At 41.3% G+C, this 24,952-nt stretch overlaps 1 protein-coding gene across 2 annotated transcripts in view; it reads left to right on the plus strand.

Moving 5' to 3' along the window:
- Egfr (epidermal growth factor receptor) overlaps positions 1 to 23,136 on the plus strand; it is a 196,663-nt gene extending 173,527 nt beyond the window's left edge. Inside the window, exons 21-28 of one of the 2 annotated variants that reach the window (XM_048339589.1) lie at positions 7,735 to 7,890; positions 9,035 to 9,110; positions 15,024 to 15,170; positions 16,645 to 16,742; positions 17,949 to 18,116; positions 18,504 to 18,551; positions 19,205 to 19,310; positions 20,230 to 23,136. In XM_048339589.1, the coding sequence (XP_048195546.1) occupies positions 7,735 to 7,890; positions 9,035 to 9,110; positions 15,024 to 15,170; positions 16,645 to 16,742; positions 17,949 to 18,116; positions 18,504 to 18,551; positions 19,205 to 19,310; positions 20,230 to 20,591 (1,161 nt within the window). In that variant the 3' untranslated portion in view covers positions 20,592 to 23,136. The remainder of the gene's footprint in view (positions 1 to 7,734; positions 7,891 to 9,034; positions 9,111 to 15,023; positions 15,171 to 16,644; positions 16,743 to 17,948; positions 18,117 to 18,503; positions 18,552 to 19,204; positions 19,311 to 20,229) is intronic. The other variant, XM_048339590.1, reaches the window with a different exon arrangement.
- The last annotated feature ends 1,816 nt before the right edge of the window (positions 23,137 to 24,952 follow it).

The following is a 24,952-nucleotide window of genomic DNA, read 5'->3' on the forward strand; positions in this document are numbered from 1 at the left end:
TCACATGGGAAACCTTATTCCTCTAGATTTAAATAGCCACGATTGTACCTTTCCCTGAAGAAAAAGGAAGGAAAATAATGGCTTACCAATCTGTAAAGAGAGAACTTTGCTCTTGGGTTAGTGACAATGCATCTGAGTACTAAACAGGTTTCTTTTTACAAGTTTAAAGTGAAGCTACCCAGAAATATTTAGTGGCTGGACAGACACAAAATTCTTAGTATTTTTGAAAGAGGAATTTATTAACTTTTAAATGTCCCATGCTGATTCACAAAGGCATAGACATCTTAGAAGTTCCCTAGGTACCGGTGAAGAGCTGGCTACTATTATGGAAGACTATTTATTATCTTGCTGAAAGGACTTTTTAAAAAGCTATGATGACAATAAAATTAAATTTATAAAAAAGCTATAATGATTGGACCAAACAAAAAGACAGAAAAGAAAGCAATAAAGAAAAAAAACAAAATCGAAATCACCTTTGGAGGAAACCAGGATGGAACTGGTAGACCATAAGAGAGGCACATCACATTTCCAAATGTGATGAAAATGGGTTATGTTATTCACATGCAAAACTCAACCCCAGGAGCCTATGGAGATGGAGCTTGTTTATCCATGCGAAGGAATGAGTCTCCAGAGCTCCTGAGACCTGAGTTTACAGGCAGCTTTCACTTAATCAGACTGAGTGTATTGCTTAACAAAGTGTAAGTACACTTTCTTAGGTGCATGGGTAACTAGTAATCACTAAAATGTGTCAGATTGACCCAATAGTGTCATAAAGTGTCATCAGTTCAGTTTGGCAAACTAACTGCCCTTAAATCCAGTGCTCACTCTTTCCAAGACCTGTAATAAATAGAGCTGTGGAGTCTGTGATTCACCCAACATTTTCCCAAACATTTTGGACAACAGAGCTTTTCCTGTCACTCAGATTAAGCTCTTGCAAAATTCACTTTTCAGACAAACCCTGATCTGGCTCTATAATACAACAAATAATAGATATGTAAGATCCTAAGACCTTTACTTACATACTTGCAAAGTATATATGCAAGACAACTGGTGGGAATTGGGGCACTGGTAAAACTGGTTTATGAGGATCATTGTCTACCATAACTCCATAAACACCATAAACACCAAACTACAGTTAGCTCAATCAATGCAATAACTTTTAACAGGATAACCTTCTTTTAAAAAAATCAGTTCAAATGATTCATTTTTCAAATATACAGGATGCTAAATCTGGTCCAAGTTCATTTGAAAAAGGTGTTTTCTCCGACCATATCTTGATGAGAAGTATCAGGTGTGTGTGTGTGCTGCTGGGCACAGTAAAGGTGGGTTAAGTCATGCCCAGACAAGGAGAAGGTGATTCCACTCTGATGTAGCCAGAACATTCCAGACTACATTTGCTTACTTCTACCTGTGAGTAGTATAGGAACCAGCCCTCAACCCCCAATGTATGCTGGAAATCACAAATAATACCAAACCCCATATATACTGTATTTTTCCTACACATACCTATGGTAACGTTAAACTTAGTAAGTTAGACACAATATACATTAATAACACAGATCGGTTATAACAATACACTGTAAGAAAGGTTACATGCACGTGGACTCTCCCAGTATTGTATTCTTTTCTCTGAAAATGTTCTTTCTTTTGCTTTAGGTCTTCACAATTTAAAACTGATGAATAGTTTGTATCAGGAGTACTCAATTATTTTTTGGATTACAGTTTACCAAAAACAGCTGAAACTGTGGAAGGTGCAGCATGGATAATGAGATGCTACTGTCATGCATCCAAATCATAACAGGTCTTAGAACAGAGCCACCATCTCTTTGTTTAGATAGGAATACTAGAAGAGACCTTACCTTATTCTAATTACCATCAAAAACATCACTTCCTATTTAAGCTTCACCAAAATGAAAGGCTAAAGGGGCAGATCGCTGAGCCAATGCCTAGATGTTTTATGTAACTTGAATTACTTTTTAAATTTTTCTTCTTACATGATTCTAATAAAGGATTAGAGCCAAACTTTAATCATCAACTTAAAATGATGTATATAACTAGAAAGCCAACAGTTGTACAAAACAACTTAAAGCATACTCATCAACTTTTAGATTTCTTTTTTTTTTTTTTTTTTTTGGCCAGTCCTGGGCCTTGGACTCAGGGCCTGAGCACCATCCCTGGCTTCTTCCCGGCTCAAGGCTAGCACTCTGCCACCTGAGCCACAGCGCCCCTCCTGGCCGTTTTCCATATATGTGTTGCTGGGGAATTGAACTGAGAGCTTCATGTGTAGGAGGCAAGCACTCTTGCCACTAGGCCATATTCCCAGCCCCAACTTTTAGATTTCTTATAGAGTTATTTCTTTGGGCATGTTAAACACATCATATGAGATATTTGAAAGGAAAGCATAATTTCTTATCTAGTCAGTTTTGCCAGTGAGTGAGAGAAATCCATACGGAGCCATGAATTCAGCACAGTGTACAATCGATCTGAGCAGGAGCAAGGACCAGCCTTTCCAAAGGCTTCTGTACAGTGAGGACCAGATTAGTGGTCAAATGGATTCTAGCTGTCAGCAGAGACTGGGCACTGGGCTAGGCTCTGGAAAAACAGTGATGAACTTGGCTTTTTGTTGTTAGTTGGAGATAAGAGTCTCTGTGATTTGTTTTTCCAGCTCAGAATTGTGATCCTTAGATCTCAGCCTCCTGAGTAGCCTTGTTATTTGTTTGTCTGTTTGTCTGTTTTTGTGCCAGTACTGGGTTTAAACTCAGGGCCTCACATTCTCCCTTCTCTTCAGAGCCACACCTCTACCTTGGCTTTTTGTTGGCTAGATGAAGCTAAGAGTTTCTTGGATTTGTGTGCCCAAGTAGCATCATCAGACTTTTAAAGGAAGTATAGCTGGAGACTACATGAGACGAGATTGTAGCCTCATTCAAGAACATGGCAACGATGATCAAGAAGAGAGGATGGTGGCATTTGGGAGAAAATGGAGACAATCACTAGCCCCTAGAGAGGACTCTTTGCTGAGTGTTACCCAGGTGCCATGTCAGTTGACGTGCAAGTCCCTGGGTACTTTATATGGATTAACTCATTACTTCTATAGATGGGGAAATGGAAACATGGGGCCTTTAAGTAACATATCAAGGTCCCAAGACAGGCAGCATCAAAATCAGAATTGATAACAGGGAACATTGCTCACTCTTGGCCTACTCTATGCCATAGCTTAAGTGACAATTTACAGCCATCATCTCTCCCTGCTGGCTGAGTATTATGCTGGGGCTACACCATCTGAGTTTGTGAATAAGAAATTCTGACACTTTCCTGTCTCTTCCAGAGGTTGGAGCTCAATGGTGGCTAAGCCAGCAGACCTTATAGGTACTTCCAGACACTCAGCATATTGCCTGCCATTTCCAGGCTAAGTCTGTGTTCACTCGGATTTCCCACATGGTAGTTTATAAAGCAGAAGAGAAATGTGTCCTGTTCCAAACTGTGTTTCTGAACTTCGCCCAAGACTTGTAGGATGCAAACAGCCCTTGGGAAAACAGTCTTTAAAGGTCTCACCCCCTCACCCAGCCTCCAGTTCTTTCTTGTTTCATAGGGTACTAGGCCAGAAGCTTTGCTATCCTTGTAAAGCACATCTCTAGGCCTGTCTTTTGAATGTTAAAAGTTCCAGTGTAGCTCTCCAAATTTCCCTTTAAAACTTCAGTATTTCAACATTCATTCTAGCTGTCCTGTCATTTTAAACAATAAATAAACACAGTAGATTCAATTAAAGTGAGAAGAATCAGGAAATGACTTCCCCAGGGACCCGGGGCAGAGGGGGGGGGGGCAACTGCTGATATTACTTCCTGTGGGCCTCTGTTTAGATTCTAAGAGTTTATAAGTAATATCACAGCTCTTATCTGGAGACTGGTTAAAATATAACTCCACTGGGGCACTGAGATAGCCTTCCAAACTGCTTCAAAAGTGTGGGACAGAGACCCTGTGAACAGAATTTTATCTCAATTCAAATGGGACAAATCTCTTTGTTCCTGATTTCAAACCCTCTGGCAGATGAGTTGGGTGCTCCAGTGCATGTGGGAGTTCTCTGGCTTTCCCAGGCCCTCTGTAAAGACTGCTGTCCTGAGGAAAACTCAGGGCTGTAATGAAGTTGCACTGTTCCTTTAAATCCCAGAGCCTGTGTTGCAGGGTGGGCAGGCAGAGCCTAGTCCTGCAATGACGTGGCTCATTCTCAGGCACTGAGCCAAGGAGCTAGAGGGTTTTTTTTGTTTTGTTTTGTTTTGTTTTTGGTAACCCAAGCAGCTTCAGCTGAGCAGTCAAGTTTCACTCAGAGGCCAAAGGGGGGGTGGGGGGTGGGGAGACCAGGGACCTAAGGCTGCAGTCCCTGTGGTACTCTAGCATCTGTGGACTTGTCTAAGAAGCCTCCATTCCCCAACCTCTGGACTCTAGTTCTAACAGGAAGACAATGCAACTACCTGGATGGGGAGGGTTTTTTTGCATGGGTGTATTGGGGGTGGCTGACACATCATCAGTGCATAAAATCAGTTGCTATTATTATAGTTCATTCACATAATCAATTATTTTTCAACAAATGATCAAAATATGTACCAAATCCTTTTTCGGTCATTTAAGAAACCAAATGAAAGTTAGTATTGAAGGCCAAATGAAATTATAAATACTCTATGAAGTCCTACTTTTAAACAAAGAGAGGGGAAGAAAGGAAGGAGGTGATTGCTGACTGGTCTAGGGATTGAGGTGTGACTTGTTACTATAAGTCTGTGCTCTTGAAGAAGAAGGATGAATGAATGAGAGGAAATAAGGAGACAGCAAGGGTAAGAAAGAAAGGGAAGGGATAGAGAAGAAAGAATAGACAAGAAGAGAGAAGCAGTGAGCTAATACAGCTGGAATGCAGAGGTTAGGTCTACCCAGGCAAGAAGCCAAGCATAATCAACCCTTTTCAATCAGTGAGGAGTTCATCACATTTAATGAATAGAGACCTTGCTCTTTTATAATAAAAGACAGGGGTACCAAATCACGAGTACAACCACAACGTCTTAAATCAAAGAGGAGACAGGAGATGAGAGAGCCAGCCTTTGAAGACAGATCATAAGAGAGAGTGGGGGCTATGGGGGCGGGGGAATAAGCCCTGCTTTTTTTTTTTTTTTTTTTTTTTGGCCAGTCGTGGGCTTTGGACTCAGGGCCTGAGCACTGTCCCTGGCTTCTTCCCGCTCAAGGCTAGCACTCTGCCACTTGAGCCACAGCGCCGCTTCTGGTCGTTTTCTGTATATGAGGTGCTGGGGAATCGAACCTAGGGCCTCGTGTATCCGAGGCAGGCACTCTTGCCACTAGGCTATATCCCTAGCCCCAAGCCCTGCTTTTGTTAGCATTTCTCAGCTTCTACTCTTTCCACACCCATCCCATCCCTAAATAATAATTCCTAACTTGGAAGGCTATACACAAAAGAACCCACTAATTTCCTCTTCAATAGACACGAGTCCTAGTAAAATTGATCAGCATCTTTAACATTTAAGAGCTTTTAAGTAGTAAAAAGGGAGAATGAAATAGATTTTAGACATGGAAGGTAATTGATTTTGTTTTTTCCAAGAAGAAGATAATATTATAGCTCTCAAAAATGACCCCCAGCCTAACACCAGGGGCTCATGCTTGTAATCTTACCTACTCAGCATGATGAGACCTGAGGATTGTAGTTCAAAGCCAGCTGGTGCAACAAAATCCATGAGACTCTTATCTCCAATTAAAACATCAAAAAGCCAGAAGTGGAACTGTGGCTCAAGCAGTAGAGCACTAGCCTTGAGCACAGAAGCTCAGGGACAACTCTTAGTCCCTGAGTTCAAGCCCCAGGACAGGCTCACATGTGTGCGCGGGCTCATGTGCACATGCTCACACAAACACACACACAATAACAAGACTAATTACGGACAGCAACTTTGTGAGATGCTAAGACCTTCCTAAATAAGACCTTCGTAGTGTATTTGTAATTTTACTTTAGTATAGCAAGTCAATAATATTCAACTGTTGTCAATACAAAAAGAATCAAAGCATTAGCCAGAATATTTGGGAAACTGTCCTCGCCCACAGGTATCAGATACACTTTCATGATAATCCCTCATACCTACAAAAACCTTAAAGCAAAGCAGAATTGGAGAAGCCTACACAGTTCCGTTTGGTGCACTTAGGCAAGATCTTCTGTGCAGCTCTATGTTCAAAAATTCATGAGTGTCATCCCCAAAAGAATATGGAAACATGGCCCACTCTCCTGGTTCAGAAAGAAAGATTCATTCGTGAGTATAGAGGAGAGAATAGAGAGGAGTTATAGAAGACTGTGACAGATGTGACCCTGGCCCAGCTTTCCCTACCTGCCTGCCTGGCCCTGAAAACATGGGGCTGACTGCCAAGATGCAACTGGGTAAGGCCCAAGGGAGCTTAGCCTCACTGGGCCAGCACAGAGCAAGCAGGATTAGAAGTCAGCCAGCAAGGGACCTGTGACAAAGAGACCAGAATATTATAGACAAGGATAATCTTTTTAGGAATTCACTGTGCGTTGGCTACTGTGCAATCCAAATCCCAAATGTGACTTCTTTCTCATTGATACAGTGGAGAGTCTTATTACTATAGAGTTGTGGAGGTGGCCAGGAAGATGGTGGAGGCATTACCTTGTAAAACCATCCACAATATCCATGTGGTGCTGATATTTTTATAAAAATAACAAACAACCCTGCACTGGACTCACATCTGTAATTCTAGCTACTCAGGAGGCTGAGATCCAAGTTCAAAGCCAGCCTGGGCAAGAACGTCCATGACTCTTACCTCCAATTAACTACCAGAAAACCACAAATGGCATTGTGGTTCAACATGGTAGAGCACTAGCCTTGAGTGGCAAAGCTGAAGGGACAGAGCCCAGACCCCAAATCAAGCCCTAGTACTGAAAAAAATAACATCAGAATGTCAAACTAGGCAAAATGTTCTTTGTGGAAAGTGAATTATCTAAGGTAGTCTATGAAAATACAATGAGAGTGTGCCTTAAATCCACCGAGAAACACTGGTTTGCCACAACCTGGTAAGAAAAGCCTGGCAGGTGACACTGGAAAATTCTAGAAACCATAAAGCTCTGGTCTATGCCTGGCATCTGAGTTCTTGCTCTGTCACTTTCTTCTTCTCCTTGTGCAGTATCTGGAAAGAGAATTTCATGATCCATCCCTTCAATGGATGTGGGGGGAGGGGTGTGTGTGTGTGTGTGTGTGTGTGTGTGTGTGTGTGTGTGTGTGTGTGTTACTGAGGACTTGAAACCAGGGCCTTATACTCTCATTGGGCTTTTCTGCTCAAGCCTAGCACTCTACCACTTGAGCCACACCTCTACTTCTGGCTTATGGGTGGTTGATTGAAAATAAAGAGTCTCATGGACTTTTCTGCACAGGATGGTTTCAAACTATAATCCTCTGATCTCAGACTCCTGAGTGTCTAGAATTACAGACATGAGCCATCAATGCTCTGGCTTAATCAATACTTTTAATAATGGTTACCAGTTACAAGTTACTGTTTCCATTCAATGAAATACAAAGATGGCCTCAGCATGGTCCTTGACATCACATCAATAAGTGCAACAGGAGAGCCTTGTGTGGACCGGACATCAAGTTCAAGTTCATGAGTGCCGTCTATCTTCTCATGACAATGTGAATCTCCTGAGCAACTCACTTCCTCATGTTGGTGTCCTCTCTGTTTCAGGGTATGAACTATCTAGAAGACCGGCGCTTGGTACATCGTGATCTGGCAGCCAGGAATGTCCTGGTGAAGACACCACAGCATGTCAAGATCACAGATTTTGGGCTGGCCAAACTTCTTGGTGCTGATGAGAAAGAATACCATGCAGAAGGAGGCAAAGTAAGGCACTGACTGCAGCTCAGGGGTCATTTTCCTGACGAGAGTAGATTCTCTACTTCTTTGCTATATTTCCTAACTGATGCAAGGGGCATTTACCAAACATTCATGGTGAGGTCACAGTAGCAACAACCACCACCGGGGTCTCACCAGGGTAGTCTTATGCTTTGGGAATGGCATTTGCTAGGAGAATGAGTATAGACAGAGATACCTTTTTGTTTGTTTTTGTTTTGTGTCAGTACTAGGACTTGATCTCAGGGCCTGGGCACATGTCCTTAGCTTTTTCACTCAAGACTGGTGCTCTACCACTTGAGGCCTGGGTTCCATTTCCATATTTTGGTTGGTTAATTGCAAATCAGAATCTCACAGACTTTTCTGGTTAAACTGGCTTCAAACCTTGATCCTCAGATCTCAGCATCCTGAGTAACTAGAATTACAGGCATGAACTATTTCTCTGCTGGAAAATACTTTCTAAAGCCAAATATCGTCAATTTCATCTGCAGGTAGTAGCTAGCAGAAGTTAGGTCTCAACCTACCCCTCGGAGATTTAAGCACGCTTCAGAAAAACAGCTGGAAAATATCATGGTTGATTTGATGACACAGTGCTCGGATATACCAAAAGTGCCCAGTGATGTTATGCAATTCTCTAGGGTCTCTGTGGCTCCCCTGGCAGTGAGGGGAACTTCTTGCTCTCTAGCTTGGAGTTTCCCCAGCATGCTTATACTGCAGTGAGAGGCACATGGCCCTGTTAGACTTTTGGGATGCCTTCTGCTGCACCTCTGTTAAACAGTTTCACACTGGCCTGTATGGTCCCAAGCAGCCAACAACCATGTGACTTTAATTCCTGAAAACACACTCAAATACTGGGATGCTGGAGCCACTGACCAGAACCAAGGCTTTCAGCTTACCAGAACAGCACATGGTCAAAAGGCCAAGCTTAGGTGTTCATAAAGCAGATTCTGGGGCTTCCGGGTGTAAGCCTGCTCTCTGGGAGATTTATAATCTCCTCTTGCTGGTGGGGACCCCTCAGCCTGAAGCCAGGGCAGGAAGGATCACAGTCATTTGTAATTGCCCTTAGAGAGTTTTAATTATTTTCAACAGGGGGAAGCTAAATAGTTGTCATTGCTTTTTCTCTTCCTATCCCAAGGTGCCTATCAAATGGATGGCTTTGGAATCAATTTTACACCGGATTTATACCCACCAAAGTGATGTCTGGAGCTATGGTGAGTTTAAATCTTGATGTTAATGAATTTGTACTGAAGCTAAGCAAGCATTTATTATTGGGTAATTTACATTACATGCTCTGACAAGCAAGCATTTTCTTTCAAGACAACAGCTAACAATAATATAATATTTGCTGCCTATCTACTATACTGAGAAAATCTGACATAGGAAATTGAGCCTAACTACCATACTAAGTATTACTAAAGAAATCTTGGAACATGGTGTGGCAGAAAGAGGATCATGGGGAGGACATTGAACTAGAATTAGGGACATGCCTCTGCCTGTAAAATCAAACCAAGTGTGAATTCTTGCTATGAACTGAACTGAACATGAGAGACAACCAAGATGGCTTCATAGACAAATTTCCCAGTAAGTTTTCTAGTGATCTGACTCCACGGCTGATGTTTCCTGTGATGCATGGTGGTCTTTGTGTATTAGAGAAATGGCTAGATTCAAGATGACAGTGAGGATGGCTGCAGAGAGAAAATATAATAAGGTAAATAGCAGAGTATTGGTGGCTCATGTCTATAATCCTAGCTGCTCAAGAGGCTGAGATTAGAGGACTGCAATTCAAAGCCAGCCCAAGCAGCAAAGTCTAAGAGACTCTATCTTCAATTAACCACCAGAAAACCAGAAGTGATACTGCGGCTTAACATAGTAGAATGTTATCCTTGAGCAAACAAATCTCAGACACAGCACCAGGCTCTGAGTTCAAGCCCCACAACCAAAATAATAAAATATTATTAATAATAGAAATGATTACTGCTTCTTGCTCTAAAAAGGTCTATCACATCAGGACCTGACTCTGTATCCCCCTCTGAATTCCAATGCAGCCAGACCCAGGGCCATGTGTCATCCTCACAAAATATTCCCTCTTCCCATACCTGAATCTCATGTTCTTTCCTTGTTATGAGCCTGCAAGAGCCTTCCCTGCTGAGAAATGCTCACTGTTACATGTCCTTTGCTTCGGTGCTGGGCAATCAACCTATGTGTCCGTACTTCCTTCTCAAGTTTTAACCAAAAAAGCTGGAAAATATTTACCATTATCCTCAGCCATTTCCTACAATAGGAGTGATGGAAGGTGGAAGAAGGTCATTAGACCTCCTTGGAAATTTGAATCTGAGAGCAATATTGACAAAAAGAAAAATTACCCATTTGTTCCAAGAGTATATATTAATTTCATGAGTCTTTATTTTTTCTGATTGGATGTGTACCTTAAAGCTGGGCTTCCTCAATTAATGACACAGAATGAAATAGACATATTCTGATGCCATGTAATTTCCACGTATTCTTCAACCCCCTCATCCAATCCTAAATTGTACTGAGCGTTCACTTCACTTATTATCACCTTTCTTTGTTTTTCTAGTAGCTTTCAAATAAAGTCTGCTCTCATAACCATGGATAACAAGATTATTAACCATCTGGCCTGCCACCTTTCCAATACCATGTGAGCCAAGCCCTCATTCTCCAGATTCTGACCAGTCAATATATACAAAGCCACATACCATATCTAAAAACAGATCTTAAGGTATAGGATAGACCTGCCAGAGGATCACAATAGCTCAACAGCTACATACATATGATTATATAAGATGAGGCTAAGGAAAATGAACTCCAAGAGATGGAAACAGGAGGATTTTATTGTTGTCATTATGTTTAATGTACTAGGTGAATTTCCTTTGACGTGCCTCCTGTGGTCACTGTATATTATTTTGGTACACTGGATATTGTATATGTGCTTATCTGAACTAGGGAAGGGAAAGAAAAATGAGAGAGGGTATAACAAATATGACAAGAAATGTACTCATTACCTTATTATATAACTGTACCCCCTCTATAAATCAGCTTGTCAATAAAATTTAATTGAAAAAAATAAAAACAGATCCTGTTCTGCTACTCTTTAGCTCCTGGACAAGACAAAATATTTATTTTAATAAAGTTTGGGCATAATATGGATTTGAAGAGAGAAAAGAATCCATACTGGGCTGGGAATGTGGCTTAGCAGTAGAGTGCTTGCTTAGCATGCATGAATCCCTAGGTTTGATTCCTCAGTAGCCAGAAGTAGTGCTGTGTCTCAAGTGGTAGAGTGTTAGTCTTGAGCAAAAGAAGCTCAAGTGTCCAGGCCCTGAGTTCAAGCCCAATATTGGCAAAAAAAAAAAAATCGTGCCTTCTTTACCCCCTTCATAATCCACCACACATTACAGGTACCCACCTCTCTCTTAACATTGTTCCAAAACCTAAAAATTCTGCCTCCCTAACAGAGTTCAGTGTACATATTTAGAGGTCTAACTAATCCAGATGCTGCTGGATCACACCTGTAATCCTAACTACTCAGTAGGCTGAGATCTGAGGATGGGGGTTCAAAGCCAGCCCAGGTAGGAAAGTCTGTGAGATTTTTATCTCACAGAAAATTGGGAGTGATGCTGTGGCTCAGAGTGGCACAGTCCTATACTTGAACAAAAGAGCTCAGGGACAGTGCTCAGATCCAGAGTTTAAGCCCCACAACCAAAGGAGGTGGCTAGGAGTTGAATTCATCCACCAGGAAATGAGAAATTCTTTTTTTCACTAAGTCCTTAACGACAATGTCTTGTCCCGGGATCATTATTACTTTCCTTCACTTTCCAGCCTCCAGAAAATCCAAATAGGTCTGTGGTACGATTTAAGTATTCTTTTTGGTTTTTGTAAAAGTGGTGTACTGAGGGGTTACAGTTACATAAGTAAGGAAATAAGTACACTTCTTGTCAAACATTGTTACCCCCAACCTCATTTTCTCTTGCTTTCCCTCCCCCTGCTCCCCTTCTCCTGAGTATTCCTTATCCAAAATGCTCAGGACCCAAAGTGTTGTAGATTTGACAATTTTTCAAATCAGTGGATATTTGCAGAGTTTGTCAGTTAAGCATCCTTCAGATGAAACTACAAAATGTGAAATGCTTTAAACTCAAAAAGTTAGCAACAGCAGGAGTTAAGAAAGGCACAAGCCCCCTAGAACATTTATACATTTGCCAAGCAGAGAATCTCATTAATGGAGGTCCTTCAACAGGGATGGAAAGGCTCTCAGAAGTCAGGGTTTGGAAGGAAGGAAAGAAGGAAGGAAGGGATCTCTGTAATCTTATCTGAGTATATTGGAAACCGTGTATACTGGTATTGGAACTAGGAAATTGAAAGGGAATACCAAAATTGAGAGACACGGGGTAAAAAAATACAAACAACTACAAAAGCAATACTTGCAAAACTGTTTGGTGTAAGTGAACTGAACACCTCAGGGGGAGAAAGGGTAAGGGGGAGGAGGGAGGGTGGTATGAGGGACAAGGTAACAAACAGTACAAGAAATGTATCCAATGCCTAACGTATGAAACTGTAACCTCTCTGTACATCAGTTTGATAATAAAAATTTGAAAAAAATAAACGATAAAGCAATATAAAAAAATTAAACTAAAAAAAAAGAAGGAAGGAAGGAGAGGAGGAGGGAGGGAGGAGGGAAAACAAGACATTAATTCCAAACTTATCACTACTTCCATTTTTTATTCATAATAGTTGTTTAACTTCTGTCAAACCTCATATTTATGAGGTTTATACGTTTATCAAAGTATACAGAAGGGGCTGGGAATATGGCTTAGTGGCAAGAGTGCTTGCCTCCTACATATGAAGCTCTCAGTTCAATTCCCCAGCAACACATATATGGAAAACGGCCAGAAGGGGCGCTGTGGCTCAGGTGGCAGAGTGCTAGCCTTGAGCGGGAAGAAGCCAGGGATGGTGCTCAGGCCCTGAGTCCAAGGCCCAGGACTGGCCAAAAAAAAAGTATACAGAAGCTTCCCTTTTCTATTATTTTAAAATGTGCAGTTTAGCTAGGAATTAGTGGCTCATGTCTTTAATCCTAGCTGTTCAGGAGGCTGAGGTCTGAGGATCATGGTTCAAAGTCAGCCCAGGCAGGGAAAGTCCATGATATTCTCATCTCCAATAAACAAGCAAACAACTTGGAAGTAGAGGTGTAGCTGAAGTGGTGAAGCACCAGCCTTGAGCAAAAAGGCTAAGACACAGTGACCAGGCCCTGAGTTTAAACTCCAGGACTAGCCCATGCATGTGAGAGCATGTATGCATGCATACACACACACACACACACACACACACACACACACACACTCACACTCACACACACACACACAAATTACAGCTTATTGCTTTGTTCAGAATCAGATTCTTTCCACCACTACAGACACAAGGTACTTAGGGCAGGTGTGTGAGAGTAAAGCTCTGTTCCATGATGCATCTGAACTTTTACAGTTCAAGTTTTCATTATTCTCTCACTGGTTTTCCATTTACTGATTAGTTACTATTTTCAGGCATTGTGCTAAATATTTCAGTTGTATATCTTAGTCCTTGCAGTCATCCTAAAACACAAATGATAGGCAAAGTCTATCCACTTGATAGGCAGGTAAAGTGAAAATCAGATCAAATTACCCAAAGCTATAGAAACAGATTTTCAAACACTGAGCCACCTTGGCACAGGACGGAACTTCCTTAACAAAGACCCAGAATGGCTACAAATCAAAGAAAGGTTGGGCAAATGGGACTGCATCAAACTGCAGAGCTTCTGCACGGCAAAGGACATAGCTCGCAAGATAAACAGAAAGCCCACAGATTGGGAAAAGATCTTTACTGGCCATACAACAGACAAAGGCCTCATATCTAAAATATATGCAAAACTAAAAACATTACATTCCTCCAAAACAAATCATCAAAGAACCAATAGCCCCCTCATCAAGTGAGCTAAAGACTTAAAAAGAGAGTTCTCTGAGGAGGAAATTAGAATGGCCAAGAGACATATGAAAAAGTGCTCTACATCACTGGCCATAAAAGAAATGCAAATCAAAACAACATTGAGATTCCATCTCACCCCAGTAAGAATGTCATATATCAAGAAAACCAACAATAACAATTGTTGGAGGGGATGTGGCCAAAAGGGAACCCTACTTCATTGTTGGTGGGAATGTAAACTGGTTCAGCCACTCTGGCAAGTGGTATGGAGATCCTCAGAAGGCTAAATATAGAACTCCCCTATGACCCAGCAGCCCCACTTTTGGGTATCTATCCAAAAGACCATAAACAAAATCACACTAAAGCCACCAGCACAACAATGTTCATCATCATAGCTAGACTCTGGAACCAACCCAGATGCCCCAGATGAATGGATCAGGAAAATGTGGTACATAGACACAATGGAATTATATGCCTCTATCAGAAAGAATGACATTGCCCCATTTATAAGGAAATGGAAGGACTTGGAAAAACTTACACTAAGTGAAGTGAGCTAGACCCAAAGGAACATAGACTCTATGGTCTCCCTCATAGGGAATAATTAGCACAGGTTTAGGCAAGTCACAGCAGAGGATCACAAGAGCCCAATAGCTATACCCTTATGAACACATAAGATGATGCTGAGTGAAATGAACTCCATGTTATGGAAACGGTTGTTATATCACTGTTGTAACTACTGTCAACGTGCTATGTGTAACTGTAGCTTCTATTATTGATGATCCTCTTGTATCCCCTTCCTGTGGTTGTACCTACACTATCTCTGTATCTTATCTGAGTATATTGGAAACCATGTACCACTGGTAAACAGTGGTATATAGGGTAAAAAAAATACAAACAACTACAAAAGCAATATTTGCAAAACTGTTCGGTGTAAATGAACTGAACAACTAACTCATGGGGGGAAAGGGAAAGGAGGAGGGGGGAATGAGGTAACAAACAGTACAAGAAATGTATCCAATGCCTAATGTATGAGACTGTAACCTCTCTGTATGCATCAGTTTGATAATAAAAATTTGAAAAAAAAAAAAAAAAAACACTGAGCCACAATAATCACAAGGATTTAATACTGTCATTGTTTCCTTGCTTTGTCTGCTCAGGTGTCACGGTTTGGGAGCTGATGACCTTTGGATCCAAGCCTTATGATGGAATTCCTGCAAGTGAAATCTCATCCATCCTGGAGAAAGGAGAGCGCCTTCCACAGCCACCCATCTGCACTATTGACGTCTACATGATCATGGTCAAGTGTGAGTCACTAGGGTAGCTATTCACCACCATGTAGCTGGACCTTGGCACGCAGAATGCTTTATTGAGCCTGCAATTTCATTGTTGCTCTTAGCCAAACAGCCAAGGCCTCTGTTCCCTGAAGAAATGTCATCACATTCTTTAAACATTCACAAATACCCATTGCAAGCATTATTCAGAAAGCACTTGCTTGACTCATTGAGCAGTGTGACCTGACATTTGCCTATGTTTACAAGCAAATAAATAAAATTGACTTTTTCTGTAAACCATTACACCAACATACTCTATTCTCTTGAGTTGCTCAATGAAATACAGAGTGGCCTTGCATTTTGAAACCAGAGATTGAATGTTCTAACAGTGAATAACCTTATGAGGCTGATAGAATCAACATTTCTGCTTTGGATTAAGCCTTTCAAACAGCAGATTCATGCTAAGTTTTCTGTAGTGTAGCATTTAAATGTTCTAATTAAAATAAGAGCAAGTAATTTGCCTGATGCCATTCTTCCATTGGAATTATAAGTGCACTAGGCTCTTCAGGCAACAATATATGTGCTATAAGCATTTGTACCAGAAGGCAGCAGGGACTATGACAGATCCAAGCTTATGTAAATATCCATGCCTTTCTGAACTTTAGAACACAGGGTTCATTTATTTTCACTGCCTTGGTTTGGACTGAGGAAGCTAGGTCCAAAGAGGTCACTTGGTTTGTCACAGGTCACATGGCAGTCTGGCCTAAAATAGCTTGACATCCTGCTAATGGAAAATAAATGTGAACCCTTAAGAGACCCGAGGGTTTCCAGTCGACAGCTTTCATCCAGCTTGCTGAATCCAGATTTAGATCACTGTGTAATCAAATACAACAGCGTGGTTGTCCAAAGTCTCCTCCTAAGGAAAGCACTAGCATTTCAAGGCCTTGGGTTTCATCCACAGCACTGCGCAGTAAGTAAATAAATAAATAGGAAGGCATGGAGACTGCCAGCTCTGTCACTTGTGTGAATGATGACTGAGTATTCAGTGCCATAAAGGCACCAGAATGGAGACATCCCACATCCAAGTTCCTTATATCCTTGATGCCTTTCGAAGTTGAGTCTGGTTTCAAGCTTCAGTGGAAACCAGAGTGCTGAGGATGAATGTGGAATGGAGTCTTTAAGAGCCTGGACACAAAGAAGCAACTGCATCATAATACTACTGCACCCTTAAAGCTGGTAATTCAAGATTGCTGATCCTGTGCAGTGGTGGAAAAGGGAGAGGATTTGTTATTCTGATGCAAAAATACTGTGTTATCATGATCTTGTAAAATAGTAATCAGTGCTAGTGGGCTAGCACCAACAACTCTATCATGAAGACTAGATTTCTTCATCACTTACTATTTGTCAAGCAGGATCTCATCTGAAGTGCTTTCTCTAAGCAACTTGTTGTCTTTATCATTTCTCCCAGGGTCATAATTGCTCTATTTTTCTCCATTTCCTTTCTCAGGCTGGATGATAGATGCAGACAGCCGCCCCAAGTTCCGTGAGCTGATTCTCGAATTCTCCAAAATGGCCCGAGACCCTCAACGCTACCTTGTCATTCAGGTATCAGGCCAGAGTCTGCGCATTCATTGGCAATGTCACTCCAGTGAGCCTCACTGGGCCCTGTCTTGTGCTGACATGGCCTCTTGTTTCCAGGCATGCTACTACATCCAGGGCATTTTACACATCAGCCTTAGTAAGGGCACATACCTGCTTAAAAATTAAGTGGGAGTCAGTTATGGGTAGCACCCCGCAACTCTTTGTAACCATCCTATCTGAACTGTCCTACCCAGGCACAGCATCCCCTTCCAGCTCCTGTGTCATCTCACATTTCAGTTCAACAGAGCCTAGCATAGTCATATAGCGAAGCAGGACAGCTGTATCTTACCCCCATGTCCCCTTATGCGCCCTACTCAGCTATCTCCTAACCTATCTTGGGACTGGAGAAAGCAAGATTGAGTAAAACAATCTATGTAGAATGCATTGCCTAGCACTCTTGCATACTCAGCAAGTGTACTTACTTCTTCCTTTGCTCTTCCCTCTTGAGATGTTTACATTTCCTTTGGAAGCTCTCAGACAATCCAAAGAACTTTTCAATGTTTTATTCCAAGGTACCCATAGATAATGAGAAAAGTAGTTACATTTCAGAGAACCGCACGGAGTTTGATTTATATGCAAACTAAAACATAAAAAACAACATATAGACACCTTCTTGTGTGTTTGTGTGTGTGTACACACACACGCGCACATGCACAAGCACACGCACACAGTCCTGGGGCTTCAGAACCTGGGCATTGCCACTAAGGTGTTTTTTTTCCTTTTCTTTTCTTTTCTTTCCTTTTTTGTAAAACATGGGGCTTGAACCAGGGGCCTGGGTGCTGTCCTAGAGCTCTTTTGTTCAAGGCACTGCTCTACCACTTTGAGCCACAGCACCACTTACAGTTTTCTGGTAGTTAATTGGACATAAAACTCTCACAGACTTTCCTGCCAAAGCTGGCTTTGAACCACAATCCTTAGATCTCACCCTCCTAAGTAGCTAAGATTATAGGCATGAGCCACTCGTGTCCAGCTAGGCACCTTCTTACAACAGATCCCTAATTCAATGTTCAGGTGACATACTCCAATAGTAACTAAAGGCAACCTCCATCCTAATAGTAACTAAAGGTAAACATATAGGCACCTTCTTACAATAGGTCCCATACCCCAGAAGTTAGGAATAGAATAGGATGTCCATGGCCTTTTCTAATGGTCACAAAATCTCTGTACCAGGGGGATGAGAGAATGCACCTGCCAAGCCCTACAGACTCCAATTTTTATCGTGCCTTGATGGATGAAGAGGACATGGAAGATGTTGTTGATGCCGATGAGTACCTCATCCCCCAGCAGGGCTTCTTCAACAGCCCATCTACGTCTCGGACTCCTCTTCTAAGTTCTCTGGTACAAAACATAGCTCTTCTTCTACCTTGTTCCTCTTCCTACCCCCAACCCCAGCTGTGTCTGCCAATTTGAACACAGTGAGCTATAGAGAAAATGGCAGCCATCTAATAGATCTCACATAGATACAAGGAAGAAAATTTTAATCAAATGTTAAAGTCAAAATCAGAACCAACCAAACAAGTGTTGTAATATTTCCATTTTGTTGCAATAGCTTGGTAGTAATCTGTTCAGCTTTAACCAGCCCTGTTTTTCTAATGATTCAAAACAACAACAACAAGAATAAATACCTTGAAATATTTCCATTCCTTGAGACCCTACCTCTAGCACTCTATGTGAATGGCTGAGAACGTGCACATGTACCATCATGCTTCTCTGTCTCTTTTTCAGAGTGCAACCAGCAATAACTCCACAGTTGCTTGCATTAATAGAAATGGGGTATGTATGAACACTTCACAAGCCCTATTAAGTAATAGCTCTGTATCATGTCTTTATTACATGTGAAAAATATCTATTTTAACACCAACATGATTGGCTTTTTCTTCCTACATGTTCTTTCCCCCAATATAACTTCCTTGACCTGTATCCTAAGGTCAGCAACTCACTATCATGTATCACAATATTATTCAAAATAACAACACGTATGGCTACATCAATTTTAACTAAGGAAAATAAAATACAAAATTCAGTTCCTCCTGCAATATGAAATGTTGGGTAATCACATGTGGCATGAGGCTACTGTGTTGAAGAAATCATGTGAGAGAACATTTCTTCTCTGCAGGACCATCCACTGTTGACCAGGGCATTGCTACTTGCTCTGCTGACTGTAGCCCAGGGGCTTGGATGTTACCCAGGGGCTTGTAAGTCTTAGGCCCAAGATCACTGAATCTGTGTTTTGTTTATGGAAATCATCTCATAGTGTAGCCCAGACTAGCCTGATCTCACTTCCCTTAGCCTCTCACTGCTGAATTTCAGGAAGACACACCTCACCTAGCATGAATCTACATATTGATGAGATTATAGGTGATAGTTGTCTGCAGTGAAGTCTTAGTATCACTAACTAGAGTCACACTGCCTAATTTCCTCCCCAGCAGAGCTGTGCTGTCAAAGAAGACAGCTTCTTGCAACGGTACAGCTCAGACCCCACTGGTGCCTTGACAGAGGACAACATAGATGACATTTTCCTCCCTGTACCTGGTGAGTAGATTGCTCAGGACACAGTTCTAGACCTGAGCTTCCCTGCCCCATCCAGCAGGCTCTGATCCTCATTCCCTGCGACCCATACTAGTTGTTTCCTGCCAGCCAGTCTAGAGATAGGAAGTACAGCAAAACTTTTAAAAATGAGTAAGTATAGAACAGCTAAATATCTACAAGGTTTTTGTGTTTGGTTCAAGTTACAAATGGCTTTACTTAAGAAATGGATCTTTAAGTTTTTTGGAGAGATATATATATACATATATATTCATGCATGCTGTTTACACAGATGTGTGTGATGTATACACACTTAAACATAAGCTTTTAATTTATAAAAGATATGGATATTCAAGAAGTACAGAAAATAACTGGGCTGAATGTGGTATAATCTTATAATCACATCTACTTAGGAGGTACAGACAGGAGGATCATGATTCCAGGCCAGCCCTGGAAAAAACAAGACCCTATAAATTGTAATCGCAACTTGCTGAGAGATGGAGTTTAGAGGATCTCTATCTGAGGCTGACTAGAGCAAAAGTGTAACATCTTTCCTGAAAAACAAACTATTGCAAAAAGGGGCTTGGGCATGGCTCAAATTGTAAAGTACTTACTTGCCTGGCAAATTTAACGCCCTGAGTTTAAACACCAGTACTGACAAAATAAAAAGAACAGAAAAGGAAGAAAAGAAGGGATGAAGAGAAGGGAGAGGGAGGGGAAGGGGAGGAGAGGAGAAGGGAGAGAATTTATTTTTAAGTAGTTCCTAGGGCTTTTTTTTCCCTTTGTCATGAGTTGCCTCAATGAAGGCATTCACAGGATTCATTCATAGGAGCCATGGGATCCTACTGTGAGACTATGGGCTAATGCTTCCCTTATTACTTCACCTCTTCTTTCTTTTCAATTTCTTCTTTCTTTTCAATTTCAGAATACATAAACCAATCTGTTCCCAGAAGGCCAGCAGGCTCGGTACAGAACCCTGTCTATCACAACCAGCCACTTCATCCAGCTGCTGGCAGAGACCCACACTACCAAAATCCCCATAGCAATGCTGTGGGCAACCCTGAGTATCTAAACACCACTCAGTCTACCTGTGTCAACAGTGCATTTGACGACCCTGCCCACTGGGTCCAGAAGGGCAATCACCAAATTAGCCTGGACAACCCTGACTACCAGCAGGACTTCTTTCCTAAGGACTCCAAGCCAAATGGTATCTTTAAGGGTCCCACAGCTGAAAATGCAGAATACTTACGGGTAGCACCACCCAGCAGTGAGTTTATCGGAGCATGACCATGGAGGGTAGTAGCATCAGCCATAAAAATTCCAGACTCTTCAGAGACCCAGGACCAAGCCATGGCAGCTAATCTACTCTTGATAGACATGCCCATCTTAACTCTCACACCCAGGGACTGGTTTTACCATATTAACTCTGAGAAGCCTTTCTTTTAGCCTGGAAGTACTCCTTCCCTTTGGGAAGTTGCAGGTACATTCCTTGGTCTTCAAACTGTGAAGCTCCCACAAAAGAAAGCATCTAGTGAGATGTTCATTTGAGCAGAGTTTATGGTGAGATAAATATATAGATCCTGCTTGGAAATAGTTGGGATGGTTAATTGCCATTGTGGATATTGGTTTAATGGGTTCTTCCAAGGCAGAAGAAGCTTGCTTGAAGTACTTGCTTTACCAAGTTATTCCAGACCCAATTGTAACCAAGGAACATGGTCTCCAAGTCTTCTTGAATCCAGCAGCTCTGCTTCAAGACTCTCCTCTGAAAGACAAGCTAAATGTACAAGAAGTCCTGTATATTCTAAGCAGTCCTCATTGGTACTATATAAAATCATAGCAGGTACTATATATAGGATAAGCTACTTTGTTCCTTCCTGGGCAAAGAAGAAAGGAAAGAATTCTCTCTCAGACGGTTTTTTATATAAATGTGTCCATGGTACTTATTGCCCATTAGTTCACCAGTGTTTTCTAATTGCGAGTGTTAGCTTTATTTGTTTCTTTTCCATTCCATTGTCTTGAAGCTTAGCATACTTTCTCCTATGTTGAGGTCATGGAGAAGATGGTACATCAAGAATAATTCGGATTCTGTGTTTTATCCCCTCAGTGTTCAGACCAGTCACCTTTAATTAAGACTGATTCACACAATAACCTGGATCCAAATTTTAGTCTTGGCTGAACTGTGTCAAATCCTTTGAGGGCATATATCACGAGACCTGAAAAATGAAGCTGCTCTTAATGCCTATTTTGCCTTTACCTATCTACACTCCAAAATTAGTTTGGACCACTCATGGAAATTAATCTTCCTTTCATGTCACTTTAATATGTTTTATTGTAAGGGCATGTATTTCTCCCTGGTAAACTACCCCAAAGCCTCTCCTTGTCACTATGCAATAGCTTATAGTTCACGGTAGGTCTTTTCTCCAGGTGCCAAGATAACATTATGGATAGAAAGGCACTCAAGTGGAAAGTCAATTTTGAGGTTGATATACAGTGTTTTCATAACCTCTATAGATATTTCAGGGAAGATTTTTATCCTAACACAATTTCTCTACAATTGGAGGATCTAGCTAGTTGCTTATCCTTGTAATTCATTGGTTACATACTCTTAGTCTATATACATTATCAAGGAATAAATTACTGATTCTGAGAGTCTCCCTGGGTAGACAGGGGAGATCTCCAAGAAGGTGACATTGCCATTAGACCTTTAAAATAGCCAGAGACTCAGCAACAGGGAAATGGAAAGTATGTTCCTAGCAGAAACCATGACAAGGAAAGCAACTGCCAGAGGAATCCATTCGCATCAGTCATTCTAACACTGATCCTTTTGGCCTGGGAACTAGGCTGGTAGCATCCTCCAACTCCCTAAATGTTACCTCCCTCCTGGGAATTTTGGCCTCTCATCTATTAAAAAACTGATTAGTGAGAAAATTAAATAATATTTTTTAGAATCTGATGTTTCCTGGCCTTGTCAGCAAACCATTTCTATTATCTCTTCACCTCAGAACATAAAAGAAAAAGGTTAGCCAGATGTGTCTTCAAAACTAGGAGATAGAATGAGTAACAGTCTGCTATTGCAAGAAGCAGATGATTGGTGAGGGAGAATAGATGTAAGTCAAAATAAAGCAACAAAATCCTAGTATTTTTGTACTTTGAAGTGCTTTCTTCTAACATAATAAAATGGCAAAATCTATTCAAGCTTGCTTTTCTTCTCCGGTGTATTTCCATTCTCCTGCATAAAATTTAGTTGCTATTAATCTTAACATTGTGTTCCCCATAATGTTCTCCTTCTGTCTGTGCAGGGAGAATGGGGTCTGTGGGAGCCGCAAGGCCTGGGTCCCCAGGAGAAGAGCAGCACAGGGTCCCTGATTTCCATATCACAGCCCAGCCTAGTCCAGTATCTAAGCCTGCACAATGTCCTCTCCATGTTTCTTCATCAATAACTAGTCCTTCAAACTTTCCAGACTATGTATCTGCTAGCTTCCTCAGCCAGTTCCTGGAAGACCACTGGTCAAGGGCCCCACTTCATATCTAGCCTTTGAAAATAGTTCAAGGTAAAGTAAGCCAGAATCTACCATTTCTAGTGAGCCACAATCCATACTGTGTTCTCTCATATCATCTGTAAGGAGTCCTTATCAGTCATTGTACCCTATGAAAATTGCTTATCACCTCATGATAGAAAAAGATGAAATCATTAAACTCTACACCTTTGCCATGAGTTCAGGTTGCCACTGCTTTTCTGAGTAAGAACTCTGTGGAGGCACCATATTGGTATGATAACTGATGATAACAATGTTTAGGTATCTGCTCAGGGTTTTTAATTTTGTGGGGGTTTTTTTGTTTTTGTTTTTGTTTTTTTGCCAGTCCTGGGCCTTGAACTCAGGGCCTGAGCACTGTCCCTGGCTTCCTTTTGCTCAAGGCTAGCACTCTGCCACTTGAGCCACAGCGCCACTTCTGGCCATTTTCTGTATATGTGGTGCTGGGGAATTGAACCCAGGGCTTCATGTATACGAGGCAAGCACTCTTGCCACTAGGCCATATCCCCAGCCCCTTAATTTTGTGTTTTAAGATCCCACCTCAACCCTCAAAATACAGACATAAAAGAGCCATAGTTTGTGTAAGCATTCAAGGAACTTGCTCTCGGGTGGGGCTGCCTGTGGGATCTCCTGTTAGGGGGAATACAAAGGATTCTGATTCACTTGAGTTTTCTCAAGTGAAGCCCAGGAATTTTGAATGCATTCCCCCTGTATATTCTGATGTGAACCAGAGGTTCAAGAATTTTCACAGGTGTAAAGGAAGGGCCTGAGAAGAGAGAGCCTTAGCACTTGCATGGGGCTTTCTACTGAAAGATACTCAGATCAAACCTCTCCATTACATATGACACATATGTGTAGGATGAAGCCATTGGGTAATAATGACTTGTCAATTCTCACTCTCATTGTAGACTAGAATTATCTGTGGGGCATCAGCAATTGCTGCAGACCAATCAGAGGTTCCTCCATGTGATTCTAATATACAATCTGAGTTGAAACCCTCAGCTACAAAGACTCCCTGGAAACCTTTTACAAGCCGAAAGTCAGTATTGAATGAAAGAGCTTGTGTAGAGATTCCAGTACACAATTTCCAGTGGCTGGTACACCTGAGACTTGGCCACTAGTTAGCCTTCCTGAATTCTCTAAAACAGTAGTTTATCCTGAAAATGGCAAATAGCAAACCTTAAGTCTTTGTAAAGCCCTGGTCTACTTTGCATTTTCTAAGAAGTTGGAAAACAATCTCTTCGTCCCCATGTCCTCCCATTGAATGAGCTAATCCCTCTTAAGATGCAGCTATTGGAATCACCACTAATTTCTACCTTGCACTTCTTTCTTTTGATAAGCACACATTTTTATTGTAACATAATGATCTGTTTATGTTTCCTTGAGGGGGGGTTGCTATAAAACCTTAACTGAACTTAAAGCCCTGCCTCTTTTCCCAGCCACACCTGCCATATTAGAGACAAACATCCCTGTACTATTAAAGACACATTCAGAGAGGATTTTTTCAATGTAAATCTATTTTTGTATATTTTTCTCTTGCAGGATATATGTCCTCTTTATGTAGCACTGAACTTTGTAAAGTATATTTTTAGGAAATTCATTTTTCTACTAAAAGACTGCAATAGAATCAAACTTTGACATTGAAATCTTTGCTTCTAAGGGTTAAACTGAAGCAAGAGAATTGCCTTCTCCCTTATGGAAGGTATAGCTTTCTTGGAAAGCTCAGCTAAGTCACTGCCAGAGTTAATAGCAGAATTGCCATTTTGCTATTGATAGAAGTAGACAGGAGCACATTAGTTTAATACCAGTATGAATCAGGCTCTGCTGAGTCTGTTTGGAACAATGTTGATGAAAACGGATCACCATAGAATTCACTTCTAGAAGAATCCAAAGGGGGCATGACAAATTCTGATCACTTGCCAACATGACTCTTCACATGTAAGAAGAGCAATAATACAGAAAGAACATTGTTGGTTTGTATATACTAATCTGACATTAATACAAATTATTTTACATGTATATTTACAGTTGATATTAATTTACCAACATAGACTAGAAATGTTTGGAAAGCCACAATAATGTTTATCATGTGTGGGTTATTCACTACATTTGTGA

The sequence above is a fragment of the Perognathus longimembris genome, chromosome 2, assembly GCF_023159225.1.
Source record: "Perognathus longimembris pacificus isolate PPM17 chromosome 2, ASM2315922v1, whole genome shotgun sequence".
Lineage (NCBI taxonomy): Eukaryota > Metazoa > Chordata > Mammalia > Rodentia > Heteromyidae > Perognathus > Perognathus longimembris.